We start from the raw sequence: 17,750 nt of genomic DNA, 5'->3' as shown, positions 1-17,750 counted from the left end.
AAAAAAAAAAAGTAGAGATGCGAAAAATAAAAAGTTATAACGTCAAGTAAAAAAAATATATAGTGGCCGGACGCGGTGGCTCATGCCTGTAATCCCAGCACTTTGGGAGGCGGGGTGGCAGGGGAAGAAAGGCCAACATAATGAAACCGCATCTCTACTAAAAATACAAAATTAGCTGGGTGTAGTGGTGCATGCCTGTAGCCCCAGCTACTCGGGAGGCTGAGGCAGGAGAATGGCTTGAACCCGGGAGCAGGAGGTTGCAGTGAGCGGAGATCACACCACCACACTCCAGCCTGGGCGACAAGAGCGAAACCCCGTCTAAAAAAAAAAAAAAAAAATGTTTAGAGTAATACCATGTGAAGGAGATAGGCACATTCCAAAAGAAAACAGCACGTGCATGTTGGAGCAAGGCAGTCGGTGGCTGCCCCACAGTTAATGTGGGAGGAGCTGTGGAGACACAGCCACAGGCAACACCAGAGCCCTGCACACCATGCAGAGGAAAGGAGGTGCTCAGTGCGCCCAGATTTCATCAGAAGCCACTCTGTCAGGCCCCAGGGGCACGTCTAGAGCGCACAGGCCGACTTGCCTGTGCCCTATTCGAACCGTGCCCTGAGCACCTTCCCCTCCCGGCACCATCCGTCCCTCAGCAGCCAGGAGTTTATAAGAGCGGAGGCTGATTCCAGTGAGGTGGCAGAACTTTAGGAGGCCTCTCCCAAAAGCCAGCTACGTCCCCGTTAGTCAAGATTGCTCGTCAAGGACCTAACCTCCCCTCCAGATTTAGTGTACCAGAAGCGTCGCAACAACGACTGCTGCTTGCGCGCCTCAGCTAGGAGGGTGCGGACATTTTTAAGGACGCGCTGGAAATCCCGGGCACGCTCCCGCCTGTGAAGAAGGCCAAGAGAAAATGTGCGCCAATCAGGATGCAGACTTGGAGGACGTTTACCGTAAGGACCAATAAGAGGGAAGGTGGGCGGGACCAAGGGTGCTGTTTTGCTCTTGGGATTTAAACCTCAACGGCCGGCGGTTAACAGCACGTTCAGCGCGTGGGTTGGCAGTGCCCCTGCGCAAACTTCGGGAACGCTAACTGAACCTGCGTGCTCCGCTAGCTACTGGCAGGACGCGGTGCGGCGAGCGGGCTTCGGCGACGCGGGTAAGCGGGGTGAAGGTCGGAAGCGGCGGGACCTGGGGACGTAGGCTGCGGGCCGGCTGCCGCAGGAGCCCTCGGTCCTTTCCCACTGTCCGGACGGTGCAGAGTGGTAGCCTCCCTCCCTGTTTCCAGGTCCTGCCGGACGAGCCGTCCCGAACCTTGCGTTCCTGAGAAAGGCGGCCGGGGCGGCGTGAGCTGCAGGCGCTGTGCGCGACGGGCCGCGGCCCCTGGAGGTCACGGAGTGCGGTAGCCGCCGCTGCCGCCGCCTTTACGCCGGTGGTCGCGCTGAGCTCCTGGGCCGCGCCGGTGTGACCAAGCGGAGGCCAGGGACTGCCCCGGGGCGGGAGCGCAGGCCCGGAGGCCGCTGGCTACCTGGGTCCTAGCCACGCCCGCGGCCAGGCGGGGCGACTGCGAGCTTTGCCGTTGAGAGGCGGAGCGTGTCTTCTCGCCTTCTGGCTGCACCTTTCGCGGACTGCCGGATGGAACTGTGCAAGGTGTTTGCCCACCCTGAAATGGAAATCAACCTTTTTTTATTGTAAAAAATATGAAGTCTCACTAAGCATGCAAAGAGAAACATTAAGATATCGTTTTAGATTGGTAAGATTTTTCAGTACCCAGTGATGGTGAGCGGTAAAGAAATGAAAGCAAGCACCTTCTGCCCTGTGTGTTGGGGATAATCCGTTTTTCTAGATGGCAGTTTGGCATTATAAATCAGAATTCAGATTGTACCATAACTTATAAGTCATAATCCACTTCCAGGAATTTATTCCAAGGACATAAATAGGACAGTGCAAACATGTACATGTTTTTAGAAATCCGAGCAACATTTAGTACGAATAAAGAACAAAGAAAATACTCGAAATTCCAGCAGCTACAGATAACCATCAAATAAAACACTGTTCACATTTAGGTTTACTTCAGATATATTCATAATGAATATATACCTTATATTTACATGATTTCCTTATAAAATGTCTTTTAAATTTTATGTTATGAATATAATTAAAAGAACGTAAATTAAGGAGATCGTGCATTATTGAGTCAGTAATAAATCGGGAATACATTTCTCTGTCAGTGTCTATATGCATTACCATTTTTAATGGATGCATGGCGTTTCTTGCTATGGCTGTATTATTGTATCACGTATTATTTAACCAGTCCCCTACTAATGTACATTTGTTTCCAGTCTCTTCATAAAATTATAAAACAGTATGGTAGTGATCACTTATATGTATACATGTTTGCATTCTTGTCCTATTTATGTCCTTGGAATAAATTCCTGGAAGTGGACTATGACTTAGAAGTTGTGGTACAGTTTAAATTCTGATTCATAATGCCAAACTGGGCCAGCCACGGTGGCTCACGCCTGTAATCCCAGCACTTCGGGAAGCTGAGGCGGGCCGATCACTTGAGATCAGGATTTTGAAACCAATCTGGCCAGCATGGTGAAACCCTATTTCTGCTAAAGATTAAAAAAAAAAAATTAGCCGGGCGTGGTGGCCGGCGCCTGTGATCCCAGCTACTCGGGAGGCTGAGGCAGGAGAATCGCTTGAACCCTCGAGGTGGACGTTGCAGTGAGCTGAGATTAGGCCACTGCACTCCAGCCTGGGCGACAGAGAGAGACTATGTCTCGAAAAATAATGCCAAACTGCCCTCTAGAAAAACGGATTATCCCCAACACACAGGGCATAATAAAGGTACTTGTTTTTATTTCTTCACACACTTACCAGTACTGGGTATTGAAAAATCTTCTAAAATGATGTCTTAATGCTTTTATACACATTTTTGAGATTGAACATGTTTTCTGTTTATTTTTGTTGTTGTTTAGAAACAGATTTTAGCTTTGTCACCCAGGCTGGAGTGCAGTGCAGTGACCAGATCATAGCTTACTGCAGCCTCGAATTCCAGGGCTCAAGCAGTCCTCCTGCTTCAGCCTCCATAGTACTGAGACTACGGCCTATGCCACCACACCTAGCTAATCTTTTTTCTTTTTTTTTTTTTTTTTTTTTTTTAAGAGATGGGGATCTTGTTTTGTCGAACAGGCTGGCCTTGAACTGGCCTCAAGCAATCCTCCCACCTCAGCCTCCAAAGTGCTGGAATTACAGGCATGAGCCACTGCACCCAGACTGTTTATTATTTCTTTGGTAAATCATCTGTCTTTTCTCCCTTATCTTATTGATACGTGTACACTTTAATAGATTTCTAAGCAATTCAAATTACTTTTTTTTTTTTTTTGAGATGGAATATCACTCTTGTCACCCAAGCTGGAGTGCAGTGGCATGCTCTCGGCTCACCGCAACCTCCACCTCCCGGGTTCGAGCAATTCTCCTGCCTCAGCCTGCCAAGTAGCTGGGATTACAGGTGTGCACCACCACACCTGGCTAATTTTGTATTTTTAAGTAGAGACCGGGTTTCACCATGTTAGTCAGGCTGGTCTCGAACCCCTGACCTGGTGATCTGCCCGCCTCAGCCTCCCAAAGTGCTGGGATTACAGGTCTGAGCCACCGCGCTCAGCCAAATTACTGATTTTTAAACCTGTTAAAAGTATTTCTCCCAGTTTGTTGTCTCTCTTGTCTTCATTATGGTATTGTTTGCCTTTGTGATAGGATGTTTTTTTCTTTTAATACTATGATTCTTTAAGCTACTTGCTTATCTCCCCAGAGGTAGAGAAATTTGTTATAACTCTGCAATAGTCTCCCTGTAACTGTCAGGAGTCTGGCTACTGACCCAGAACCTTTATCTCAGTGTAAAGACTTTGCCCTTCTATCCTTGAAATTCTTTTGATTGTAACTAGCTAAACCTAGGACACTGAGTCACTAAGATTTTTGAAGAGAAGATATTGTTAGATATTTTGGTCATTGTTGTCTGTGTTTACAAGTTGCTCTAGCTTTTACGTGAAAGTTCCTCTAAAGAGAAAGGATTGTTCGGTCTTTTATATTAGAATTTTATATTATATTATAAAAGTAATATATTACTTTTATATTATATTACCTGTGGACCTTATTAAAGTTTGTATTTTATTTACTGTTTGGAAACATCATCTTCATAGGTTAAAGGAAAAAGGAGTATGACACAGTTTAAATGCAGAGGAAATAATACATTAATCACTGTATAGTAGGACACATGCCATTTAGGAAAAAAAAAAAAAAAAACAACTCTTGGCTTTACTGCCAAAAATCTTCCTGGCCCAGAGTCTCTCAAATTGTTATTCATGTATAGATATATATATAAAGTATCATTTAAATTTCACAACCTATTGAAATAGTTCCTTTCTTCTAACATTTATTAATTCCCTACCATGGATCAGAGACCGGAATTTGTACAAATGCTACCTAAGAGAACAAGTAATTTTGCAAAGTTACATTTGGGGGCTTCTCATTTGTTACACCTGTGATAACTGTTTTTACTTTTTCTGTGGCAACTACCAAAAATGTAGTCACTACATTCTTACTCTTCTAGATTGGATAGTATAATCTAGCTTTGAAAGGATTTTACTTAAGATTTAAGACCCTGATCCTCTGATTCCTTTGCTTCTACACAGTCTCCTAACAATGACTTTTGGTTAGTGCTTTTTGTCCATGTATCACTGCTTTAGAGTTAATTTTTTTTAACTGTATTCTTCTTTTCTAGGTTGTTTTTTTTTTTTTTTTTTTTTTTTGACTTGAATGCAAATACCAATCAAGGCACATTGAAACAAGGTAAGAAATTGACAAAAAAAAAAAAAAAAAAAACTTTGGTTTGCACTTACATTATTCCACCAGGCTCATCGATTCCGTGAAAAAGAGGATCTTTAAATCAAAATTAAAGGACAAAGTAATTGTATTTTAAGAATACCCAGGGCAGGAGCCGGGCGCGGTGGCTCACGCCTGTAATCCCAGCACTTTGGGAGGCCGAGGCGGGTGGATCACGAGGTCAAGAGATCGAGACCATCCTGGTCAACATGGTGAAACCCCGTCTCTACTAAAAATACAAAACATTAGCTGGGCATGGTGGCGCGTGCCTGTAATCCCAGCTACTCAGGAGGCTGAGGCAGGAGAATTGCCTGAACCCAGGAGGCGGAGGTTGTGGTGAGCCGAGATCGCGCCATTGCACTCCACAGCCTGGGTAATGAGCGAAACTCCGTCTCAAAAAAAAAAAAAAAAGAATACCCAGGGCATAGTGAAGTGTTGATAGACTAGGTGATAATGATTCAAATCCAGAAGACTTGGATGATACAATGGGCAATTTTGAATAAATTTTAAGTGATTTTGTCCCACTATTTCCCCATCTCTAAAATGGGGATACTTTCTGGTTCCCTCTCTGCTAGGATATAAAAGCTACTATAATGTACTTTTCAGTACTACAAGTTCACCTCAACTTTGGTATGCTATTTTACTTCCTAAATTTGAAACTCTTTCAGTGAAGTCTTATTCTGTGGTCTACCCCTTGCTGGGCTTCTGTAACAATTATGCAGCATTAGTTTATGATTTATATATATTAGTACTGTTTTTAATTGTCCCATGTTATTTGCACTAGCAGCTGGAGGATAGAAAATATTTGTATACCTGGAGTCTTGAACATGGGTAGGAAAAAACTAATTGTTGGTTGGTAAGTAAAACTTTGGATCTCATAAACATGGGAGAATTATAAATTAGAGGATCAGGGTCTGAGATCTTAAGTAAAATATTTTTGGCTGGGCACAGTGGCTCACGTCTGTAATGCCAACTCTTTGGGAGGCCAAGGTGGGTGAATCATGAGGTCAGGAGTTCGAGACGAGCCTGGCCAACATGGTGAAACCTGTCTCTACTAAAAATACAAAAACTTAGCTGAGGTGGGCGCCTGTAATCCCAGCTACTTAGGAGGCTGAGGCAGCAGAATCGCTTGAACCTGTGGAGGTTGCAGTGAGCCAAGATTGTGCCATTGCATTCCAGCCCAGGTGACAAGAGTGAGACTCTGTCTAAAAACAAACAAAAAAAAGATCCTTTCAAGGTTGTCTAGATTATACTATCCAATCTAGAGTAAGAATTTAGTGACTGCATTTTTGGTAGTTACCATAAGTCAAGACAGTCATCATAGATAGAACAAACAAGAAGACTTCAAATGTGAGTTTGCAAAATTACTCATTCTCTGAGGTAACATTTGTACAAATTCTAAATGTGGGTAACACTCACTGCAGTAATGAAAATTACTATTGAGGAAGAAGGTCTGAGTTCAAACTTTGTTGTTTATTATTTTTATGGTTACAAAGGATAATGTATTTAAGACGACTTTGAGTTCTTTTGAATAAATACCAGTGTTCACAAGTAATATTTTGAGGGTTACTTATTAACTTTGATTTGAGAACAAGCAAAGCCCCATCTCATTTTCCTATCTCAGTGTGTGGTACTACCAGCCACTCATGTTTCTCACATCTGAAAAAGGAGTTATCTAGAAAGCCTCCCTACTTTTGTACAGCATATCTATTCACTGAATCCTGTTGTTTCTTAAGTTCATCTACTTCTCTCCATTTGCCTATGAATATCTTCTAGGCCACTGTCATCATCTGTTGCCTCCCAGTTGGTCACAATGCCTCCAATCTTGCCCTCTTCCCATCCATAGAATGCCTAGAGCAGTGTTTTTGCCACGCAATTCTATAGGGCATGTAAATTTTTTCAGTGGCCCTGCAAAATAAAATCTAAGCTTCTTAAAGAATGCCATTGCTCTTCAAATGTGACTTTTGCTTACCTTTTTAAATTATGTTCTTGTCACTCTCAAGTCATACCAAGGGATTCACAGTTGCCTGAATGCATATGCCGTCCTCTATAATCCTTTACACAAACTGTGTCTTCTGCCTTAGACATCCTTAAAGTGGTTCTTTACTTTAACTGGCTCTCACTTGTTCTGCAAGGTTTAGCTTTAATATCTCCTCTATAAGAATTTGCCTATAACCACTAGCCCAGGCCTTGGCAAACATGAGGATCCATGAACTAAGAGTGCTTTTTACATTTGTAAAGGATTGTAAAAATATGTACCCAATAGAGGCCATTTGTGGCTCACAGAGCCTAAAACATTTACTCTTTAATCCTTCACAGAAAACATTTACCAACCTCTGCACTAGATGTATGTGCTTTGTAAGATAAGGTACTATGCTTTATTCAGTTTGTTAACTTCCAGGTAGGTAACTTCATGCCTGGCATTAGACCAATTTATCCAATCTTTAATTAACTGAATATTCTTAAATTCTATCTTAGAAAATAAGATACTCAGGAGAAACACTTTATGAAAACTCAGATGAGTAGTGAATCTCATCTGCTTTGGGGGGAAAAAACACAACTAATTAGATACTTGCAGGATTAGGCTTTAATGAATTTGAATACAAGGCATAGGTTTCCAGGTGTACATAAACACATCTCCATTTACAACTGCTTTTTGCTTCTTTAATCTCTAAATCCTTTTGGACAGGGATAAAAGAATATTTGAATTTTCTTATTAAAGCAGTAACTTCCTTAATAGGGCTTTAGTCTTTCTGCATTTTTTTTTAAGAGCTGATAATCTGAATTCCTAGTACTTGCAAGTAAATTTTTTTTTCCTTTTCTGTCCACCTACCATTAGGTGGTTCCTAGATCCTGGCAAATTGTCTGTGGTTAAATGATGCTTTTACTTTCTGGGTCCACACAGATCCTCTTTGTTGGTGTCTCCAAATTAGTATTCTCTTCCTCTAGTGTGTCATTACAGTCCCTTTTGGCTTTTGTTTCTTCCTCATGGAATAAAAGTGGGTGCTCAATCCGTCCCCTACGTACAAAATGCTGGATCCGGGATTCCAATCCTTGGCATTTAGGACGGTCCATGAGGGGCTTATATGTGCGCATCTTCACTCCTTCTACAAAAGCACTGGTCTGCTTTATGACAGAGGGCTTAACATTTCTCCATTCTGTCATTCCATCCATCTTTGGTTCTCTTCCACAGGGTATTGCAACAGAGTCCAGTCCTTGTAGCATACTATACAACATGTGAGTTTTGACAGCATGATTAGCCCATAGTTGTTGTAGATGGGTAATATTGAACTCCTGAGCCTCCTGGTCATAAATCCACTTGACATTTTCAAACTTACAGTCATATAAGACTAGAGGAAATTCTACAGCCATACTAGAGAAAAAGAAAAGAAAAGAGTTTGAGAATACATCTCAGCCATCCAACAGTTCCTTAAAAACTAAGAGTTAGTTGGGTTAAGGGAGCCGGGTAGCGGGCCACAGTTGATGTTAATAATTGACTGCCTAATAGCTAAGAAAATATCCCACCATCCCCAACCTTGAACAACTTTATTACAGTAATGAAAAATGCAACAAATCATAGATGAACCTGATCTATATTAGGTAAATGTCAGTGCTAACAAGATAGCTATAAGTGAGTTGACATGGCTCTATCATGCTGCTATAAAATTAAAAAATAGCTGATATTTTTTCCAGATTTGTTAATGGCATTGCAATTTTGCTCAGTATGAGTAAAATTATTGGTATCTATCTCAGCCTGTTCTCAAAAGAAAAATCTTGACTATTCTTTCTTTCCTACCATTTCAGAAATAGGAAATTAGGAAAAATTCAAAAGTACAATAGGATGACTACTCAGTGATAGAAAACCAGCCAGATTTAATACAAATAGCTTATTCACGTTTCAGTTTTACCACATCCTAACAATAATACCTCTTAACATAAATTCAGAAACAACAAAGATGTAGAAATGAATGTCCTTTTACTTAAGGAGCCTGGTCAAAACACCTGCCTCTTTACTCACAGGATAGAACAATGAGAGGAAAGTAGAAGATACTACTCCCTCTTACATGTTCATAACATTCTACAGTTCAGATTAAAAACTTCATGAAGGCAAAATCAGTGACTTAATTATTTAGATAATCATGGGGGAGAGAAGGATATGCTATTTCTTTTGTTTTGTTTTGTTTTTGAGACAGAGTCTCCCTCTGTCACCCAGGCTGGAGTGCAGTGGCCTAATCTCAGCTTACTACAACCTCTGCCACCCAGGTTCAAGCGATTCTTGTGCCTCAGCCTGCTGAGCAGCTGGAATTACAGGCATGCACCATTTATTTTTTAACTCACCTATATTGAGGCTTCTGAGGATTTTTCTCTATATTCAGCAGTTCATCAATAATCTCTGGCTTCTCCATTCCTTGGCCAATCAGAAGGAGGATAGCCATCATACATCGGACTTGATGATAAAGGAATGCCTGGCCAGTCACTTCAAATTGACATAACTGAAAAGGTACTTGCCATCTCTCCTCACCTGGGCTCTGGCCCACTAGCTGTACTTGAGCAGATAGAATAGTCCTTTGAAAATTAATCACACCATTGGCTACATCCATTTTACACAAGTTCCTGAAATCATGGGTACCAACATACTTCTGAGCTGCATAATCCATGGTTACAATATCTAAATCAGCACGAGGGAAAAAATAGCGGTAAGTCCGCTCAAGACAGCTGAACCTAGCACTGAAGCTCGGTTCTACAGGGGCCCAGGCCAATATACGGATGTCTGGAGGGAGCACCCGATTGAGAATGTGGGTATAACGGATCTCTTCAGCAGCTTCCTCATTTATATTAAAGTCCTCAGAATCCCTGCCCCTTGGAAACTGAGAGCGAAGGTCAAGTGAAATCACCTGTGGAGTAAAAGAAAGATACTGGGTTTCAGAGACACAAATATTCTCAGTACTCAGTGTGTATATCTAGAATATCCTGGTATTGCTTGGAGAAACAGTGTATTGGCCCTTACCTGTCCAAAGGCACTAACTCCTTTGTCTGTTCTCCCGCATCGGTGATAGTTGGATGTCTGTCTGCTTTCTACTAGTCGAGTCTTGGTTAGAGCCTCAAACAGTTTCTCCTCAATGGTATTATTTGTATTTTCCTGACTAGCAAAGCCCTGGTATCCCCAGCCCATATAGGCTATTCTTAGGGCTACATGTCTTCGGCCATGAGCACTGAAATCAAATGCACGCTTAGTTTTTCCAGCTCCTGAATTTTCTCTAATGTTTGAGTCCTCCTTACTTTTGGCCTGTTCCTTTTTAAGTCTTTGCACCTCATGCTCCAGTTCTTGTACTCTTCTTAGGAGTTTCTCAGTCTGGTTTCTGTCTGCATCATCAGCCATGATACGACAACCCCAGGAATAAACGAATCAAACAGGGCCGCCCTATCTGAAAAGAGAGCAAAGGAATACAACAGTTTGAGTGCTAGTTCCTTTGATGATGTTCAGATGGTATCTAACATTTAATTTAATGCCCAAAGAATATACTTTTGCTTTTCCAGGGATACAAGCATTAGCTTTATTGTGGGCTGATCATCCACAGATATCATTCTTTTCCATCCTGTCTAGCCAGTTCACAGAGGGAAAGAACTATTACTCAGCTGTCATTATTAAGGTTTCATTAAAGCAGTCAAAATTCCAGGAGAATGTCTATAGATTTCATTTCTCTATCTTCACTGAGTGTATTGAGGACTCATGTTACAGGTATTTTTTCTGTAAAACATTTCCATTTGATTTCTTATTGTATTTGTTCAATTCTCTAGTCATAAGATTTCTTTATATGGGCTACTTAAGTCTGTTCTGGGTTTCTGTTGCTTTTATTTCAAATAAATGGCTTGTATGTTCCATCATCTAATAATATTCATTAGATGAATAGTAGGTGGTGCAGTAGAAGCTAGCCTAACTGAAGAAGCTTACTGATGGTTATATTTCACATTGGAAGTGGAAGCTAGAGACAAGATTTTCTCACTTTAAGCAATTTTGATGGGAGAAAAAGGGTAATTAAGCACATTGACCCCTTTTTTAAGCTGAATTAAATGCATGTTTTGATAAAAGATTTCTGTACCTCTAATAGTTTAAAAAGTCAGTCTGTATAATGTAGATGTCACTGTAGAAATTCCTGTTATATTTCAATAATCTGAGGACAACTGTACTACATCCTTAAAATTGGGATGGTCCTAGACAATCTGTGACTGATGGTTACTTTAGTTAGAGAAGACCATCTCCACATCTGTTCTAAGGCTATGTTATCTAAGTGTAGGTAGCTAATTTAGTTTTTTATTGAGTTTCTGTATCTATAGTAATTCTTTAAACTATTATATATATTAAATATATTACAATTAAATTGTAAAAAATGAAACTCAAAGTACTAGAAGAAAACATGGAATAACTTTGAAATTCTGGAGTAGGAAAGGCATTTCTAAGCATAACAGTCTAGAAACCCAGAAACCAAAGAAAAACAAGATGTCACCTAAAAGTAAACATTTCTGCAAGCAAAAAATAAAAGGCAAACAACAAACTGAGAAGGAAAAAAATAAGTGATGGTAAAGTGCTACCTTCCTTAATATATATTTCATTAATATATAAATCAGTTTTAATGAAAAAGTCAATAAGAAAAAAAATCCAGCAACCTGAGAGTCAAACAGGCAAAGACCAAGCATTTCAAACAAAAAGAAAAAAAGCTTATAAAATTTTTATTTTTTATTTTTTTTGAGATGGAGTGTCACTCTTGTTTCCCAGGCTGGAGTGCAATGGCGCAATCTGGTCTCACCACAACCTTCACCTCCCTAGTTCAAGCGATTCTCCTGCCTCAGCCTCCCAAGTAGCTGGGATTACAGGCATGTGCCACTATGCCTGGCTAATTTTTTAAATTTTTAGCAGAGACGGGGTTTCTCCATGTTGGTCAGGTTGGACTCCAACTCATGATCTCAAGTGATCCACCTGCCTTGGCCTCCCAAACTGCTGGGATTACAGGCATGAGCCACTGTGCCCAGCCTAAAATATTTTTAAATGTTCACTTCTACTCAGCTGAAATAAATGCAAAAGGATATGAGAACTATTTTTTAAGGAACTGACTACGAAGGCAATTTGATAGTATGCCACTTTGGAAAGGGACTAGAGAAACATGGTTAACACATGGTCAGTACAGCTTCTTTGGAGGTAAACATTTTGGCAGTAGCTGTCAACTTTTGGCCTACTTCTCCCATGTCTAGAAATTTAACCCATTCATATGCTTGCCAAATAAGTAGCAACTTACAGAATACTCTTGTTAACATTAGTAAACCTATAAATCTAAGTTACATCAGTAATCAGTAAGGGAATGGCTGAATAAATGTATGATACATTGATACACTGGAATTCTGTGCAACATAAAATAAACCTCAGCCTATGCTTACATAGCTGGATAACTTGTTATCTTTAAGGTTCAGAAGAGTTGTATATTGTTCTCCTTTATGGTATAAAAAAATAAGTGTACATGTGAATATGGAAATCATTTCTGGAGAAATCATAAGAAATTGCTTTTGAGAGTAAAACTTGGTGGGTAAGGGAAAAATCCTTGCTTAAAATTATCATGTGCATGTATTCGTTTTTCAGTTTAAAAAGAAAAATAGTAGGGACACAGGAAATAGTGGACAGCAGATACCTATCTCAGATTCAGTTAGGAAACTAGCATTGGGTATTTGGCTGATGGATGTGAGTACTAAGTTATTTCAGACACTAGAATGAACAGATTTAGCCAGCAACTGAGGATGTATTCAAATTACTAAAGCATAGAAATTATATGTATGCATATATATATATACACATTGTGTGTGAGAGAGAACACAACACTGCTTTTGATTTTTTTTTTTTTTTTAGATCAAATCACTCTTTTATGGTTAAAAGCTGGGACTCACTCTGAAGCCAAACTGAGTTAGAATTCCAGCTCCACCACTTACTAGCTGAATAACCTTGGGCAAGTTATTTAACTTCTCTGTGCCCTATGTATTCATCTGTGAAAAGGAGATAATCCCACGGCTGAAAATTACATGAATAAATGTAAAGCACGTAGAACAACGGCAGGCACATAAAGTACCCCCTAAGTAACCTGTTACATAATACACATTAAGTGGTATGCCCCATATCATGAAGTTTCAAACTTTTCTTATGCCAGAACTAAACTGTCCTGTTTCAGGACCTACTAAAGGTGGCAAGACAGGAGAAAGCAGGATTAAGAGTGGAAATGAAAGCAGGTAACAGATTCCCTGGAACTGAGTTAATGCCCCTCTAAACTGTTCTTATACTACCTGGTATTGAATTTATGATTGCCTTTGCCATTCTTTCTCCATTTGACTACTATAAAATGGAGATAAGGGAATGAGCAATTTATGAGTTGGGAATTTATTATTGGAAAACTGACCAATGTTATCTCTTGCAGAAGGTCCTACAGTGTAGGAAAGCAATGAAACAACTTGCACCTGATGGACAAAAATGGGCCAGTATGGATCCAGAAGAGCAAATGTTGGTAGCTGCTACAGCTTTTACCCACATCTATGCAGGACAGGGTAAAGGAGATGTCAGGAGAGAGGCCCAATCTATCCAATATGATCCCTACAGTAAAGCTTCAGTAGCCCCAGGGAAGCGACCTACTCTTCCTGTGCAACTACAGTACCCACGTGTGGAAAGTAGTATCACTTCAGAAGCAGTCTCTGAGGCCTCCCAAAGACTCCGAAAGCCAGTGATGAAGAGAAAGGTGCTGCGTAGAAAGCCAGATGGGGAAGTGTTAGTGACAGATGAGTCGATTATCAGTGAATCAGAATCTGGTACAGAAAATTATCAGGATCTCTGGGACTTAAGACAAAGGCTGATGAATGTGCAGTTCGAGGAAGACAGGGAATCCTCATTTGATATTTCACAAAAACTTAATCCACCACATGAATACCAAGGAATTTCTCAAGATCAGCTCATTTGCTCTCTACAAAAAGAAGGAATGGGCTCTCCAGCTTACGAACAAGACCTGATTGTTGCCAGCAGACCCAAGTCCGTTATTCTCCCAAGGCTGGATCAGTTAAGCCGAAACCGGGGCAAGACAGACCGGGTAGCCCGGTATTTTGAGTACAAACGGGACTGGGACTCAATGCGCTTACCTGGTGAAGATCATAGGAAGGAATTACGCTGGGGTGTCCGAGAGCAGATGCTCTGTCGAGCAGAACCCCAACCCAAACCTCAGCACATATATGTCCCAAACAATTACCTAGTACCAACAGAGAAGAAAAGGTCTGCACTCCGTTGGGGTATTCGTTGTGACCTTGCAAATGGTATCATACCCAGGAAGCTTCCCTTCCCTCATTCTCCTCCTTAAATCTTTTTTAAACTGTCTTCTTTCACAGGATTGTTTGAGATAACCTGGCTCTTTTTATCTTTCCTTTTAAATAGAAACAACTGACTTGAAAAGCTCATAGAACATTTTACAGTAAGGACTTCACCTATCACTGGTCTTTCCTAGCTATATATCACATTGATGTCATATAAAACTTCCAAATTAACACTCAAATCCAGCAATTGCAAGATATATTGGAGAAAGAGAAACAGATCTGGTCTTTCTATTTTGTCAAATTAGTATTTTGCCAAATCAGTAAGGGCCCTTTGTGTCCTATAACCTTTTTTACCTATGGCCAATGTGAGTTGCTGTGCTTTTATGTGTATTTTTTAAGTTGCTGGGCATTACATTTATCAATTAAAGAATTTTGGAAATTCATGAACTTGAATATTGTTTCATTAAATACTTCCCTAATATGATCTTGAACCTGAGCTGTGATGAGAGCTCAAAAGAAGGAACAAAAACCTGCCTGTTACACAGTCCTAAAGGATGGGAGAGAGGTAACAACATAGATAGCCGTCATTACTAAAGGTATACAACAAATCCAAGTAGCTTTAAACTACTTTAATAAATGCCCCAAAACAGTACCATATAACAAACAGGATTCAAAATTGTTTTATTTCAGAATCATTTCAATAATATTTTGCCTGTCAGCTGGAATACCATGCTTTTTATAATTCGCTCCTGAGATTTTTGTAGGAATTATGCATCACTTGGAAGGCTATTCCTACTCCAGTAGAATTTCAAACTAGTAACATCTGGAATCAGATGCAAACATAAATACCTAAATGAATCTAGCCTCTTGGGGTGCAGATTAAAATATGAATTCTGCTCACCTTAAACTGGAATTTATCTGTTCTTGGTATTTCTAACCCAATGGGGACCATGTAAAATCTGAAAGTTGTCAGTTTTAACACTGGAGGCCAGAAGAACGATGGCATAGATTGCTTGTTCAAGGAGAAGAGCACTAACATAAACGTGAATGACTGACCCTTACTATCTGTGAAAATCATTTTCCCTATAACATTTAAAGCCACATAATTCACACATTCACCCAGTTCTATTTGCTAAGTATCAGGAAAAGAAGTAATCAATGACTCAGATACGTGTAGGATATACTCACTGCAAATAAGTAGAAACCAAACTGTCTTCCAACAGTGGAATAGTAATGTCTTTAAAGATATTAGAATATTAAATAGTCATTGGGAATCTTGGGAAGGTGAAAATTAGATGAATGTATCATAAACTGTACAGCATGATCTCAGTTATACACTGTACACACAGGGAAATATCAAAACCTAACTCTTGAGCAGTGGGATTAAAGGTAGTTTGTATTTACACATTGGCTTTTTATGAGGTCAAAAATTATACGGTGATTTTAACTTGCAGAACACTCCAATGATTTATTTAGATCTCAAAGTCCAGTATTACCAGAATCAGCCTCCAAAGTTACCTAGTTCAACACCCCTGCTAGCTAAAGAACTAGGCCAGGGAGTGAGTCTGGCTGGTCTTAAGGCAGATTTGTGGCAAAAACAAGACTTGGTACACTACAGTGTTTTTTCCAGCACACCCATCTTCAGGGTGAAGTGTAGTAGTTCCCAAGCAGACGTTTAAGGTAACACCTTGGCCAGGGCTACCAAGTGACCACAAAGGGAATTCGTGTGTACCCTAAGCATCAATTACAAACTAAAACAGCCAACACCAGATGTTCCATACATTGGGCCAGGAGCCGTGGCTCACGCTTGTCATCCCAACATTTTGATAGCACAAGACGGGGAGGACCGCTTGAGGCCAGCAATTCAAGAGCAGCCTGGGCAACACAGCGAGACCGTCTCTACAAAAAAAAAAAAAAAAAATTAAAACTAGTCTGCCACGATGGCGCGCGCCCGTAGCCTCAGCTACTCGGAGACTGAGGTGGGGGGATCGCTTGAGCCCAGGAGGTCGAGGCTGCAGTGAGCAGTGATTATGCCACTGCACTCAGCCTGGGAGACAGTCTCCAAAAAAAAAAAAAAAAAAAAAAAAGTCCTACTGTCAGGAACCAGTGGGTTAACAAAAATAGCATTCCTCTTGATAAACTTCGTATTAATCCAAAGGGAAAAAGAGGGAGCACTGTCCAAAAGATTCGTGGGCACGCACTATGATCACTAAAAAAAATAATTCGAAAATTGCTGCCACAGCCTCCCACATACTCCTGGGATCTCAACTTCTACCACTGTTTAGTTTTATGAGCACCCAATTCTAAGTGGGGCAGCAGAGCACTTTTGTACACCACAGTCCAAGGGCCACGGAAGCTCCGGTCACAATGGAATTAAAGATGTCCCTACAGCTGCGAGTTTCCGCTGTGAGCTCCAGAAAGTACCAGACACAAAAGAAAGACACTAAGCGAGGTCTCATTTCCATACACCAATGCTTTCCTGAAAAGACCAAAGTATATGTAAGAAGGCAAAAAGACAACCATTTAGCAGTGTGTCCGTTTGTTCCTTCCCCTGTGGAACCCAGAAATTAACCCACCCCAAAGAGCCCACACTTACTTTCGGGTAAGGGGCAGTGCCGGGTTTCCGAGACAGGAAGCGGTCACTGTGCGTCTTCTGCGCACGCGCTGGAGGCTTCATGGGGGGTGTAGTCCATGGTTGTGGGAAATGTAGTTCTGAGAACCCAGCTTGGTGCTAGAATTCACCTCAGGTTTTTTAGTACAGCTATCGTTTCTCCACCCGCAAGGGAGAATCTGGGGCTGTGTCAGGACAGCAATAAAAGGAGGAATTCTAGTGCTACGCTATAATAAAAGAATAGAGATAATTTTTCAAATGTCTGCTATCCTTACACGAAAACTAAAAGATTGAAGATCTTGGCTCGATTTTGTCTTTTGTACCTACTTAAACAAGAAAGTTACCACTGAGAGACGAAAACACTTACTATTGGAATCTAAATTAAAAGCTGAAATGAATATGATAATCTCAAAACAAGAGACTAAGTGTCCTGAGGGTGACCGAACACAGCTGCGGAGCGTTGCTTCAGCACCACGGAGAGATCATGACTGCAGTTTCGTTTGTGGGTTTTTGCATTTTTGCCCCCAATTCCAGAAATGCTGACCCAAATCTCAAAATTACAGTTAGAAAATTGGGGGAAGGAAGGAGGTGGAATTTGGTTCTTTCGTCCAAATTGAGCAGTCATTAAGTCATTAGTAGCGGGGATCCAGGGATCTATCCCGTATTATGCACATGCATGTAGGACGTAGAGGTTATACCGAATGGAAATGTTTTTAACATGAGACCACATTTCGGAATAAAAGTTTTAAAACGCCTATGTGGAACATCACAGGAACCGCAGTTAGAAGTTGAACAGCTCTGCTTCCTTTCCGCAACTGTAGCATTCGAGGTCATTCGTCATATCAAATTCATCAGATTTTGTCCTCACTTTCCTAAGCAATTCGCTAACCTTTCTGACATCTAGTGATGCGAAGGCGGAAATTTCCAGGGA

General features: G+C 40.8%; 2 protein-coding genes across 3 annotated transcripts; one reads left to right on the top strand and one right to left on the bottom strand.

Moving 5' to 3' along the window:
- Window positions 1-990: 990 nt before the first annotated feature.
- HYLS1 (HYLS1 centriolar and ciliogenesis associated) lies at window positions 991-14,651 on the top strand. 2 transcript variants are annotated; one of them, XM_032285029.1, is made up of 3 exons: window positions 991-1,151; window positions 4,796-4,845; window positions 13,332-14,651. In XM_032285029.1, the coding sequence occupies exon 3, from the start codon at window positions 13,356-13,358 to the stop codon at window positions 14,253-14,255; it is 900 nt and encodes a 299-aa protein (XP_032140920.1). In that variant the 5' UTR covers window positions 991-1,151; window positions 4,796-4,845; window positions 13,332-13,355; the 3' UTR covers window positions 14,256-14,651. The 2 variants fall into 2 exon arrangements, with proteins under 2 accessions (XP_032140920.1, XP_032140921.1); XM_032285030.1 differs by lacking the exon at window positions 991-1,151 and having other exon boundaries at window positions 4,778-4,845.
- PUS3 (pseudouridine synthase 3) lies at window positions 6,333-16,854 on the bottom strand. The gene is made up of 4 exons (XM_032285028.1): window positions 16,805-16,854; window positions 9,887-10,304; window positions 9,217-9,773; window positions 6,333-8,251 (listed from the first exon to the last, which is right to left on the bottom strand). Exons 2-4 carry the CDS (start codon window positions 10,256-10,258, stop codon window positions 7,750-7,752), a joined length of 1,431 nt encoding a protein of 476 aa, XP_032140919.1. The 5' UTR covers window positions 10,259-10,304; window positions 16,805-16,854; the 3' UTR covers window positions 6,333-7,749.
- Window positions 16,855-17,750: the final 896 nt, after the last annotated feature.

Source organism: Sapajus apella, unplaced genomic scaffold (genome assembly GCF_009761245.1).
Source record: "Sapajus apella isolate SASKATOON/1434 unplaced genomic scaffold, GSC_monkey_1.0 scaffold16, whole genome shotgun sequence".
In the NCBI taxonomy this organism is placed as follows: domain Eukaryota; kingdom Metazoa; phylum Chordata; class Mammalia; order Primates; family Cebidae; genus Sapajus; species Sapajus apella.
The sequence above is the reverse complement of the archived record's forward strand: the minus strand, read 5'-3'. Positions and strand labels throughout refer to the sequence as shown.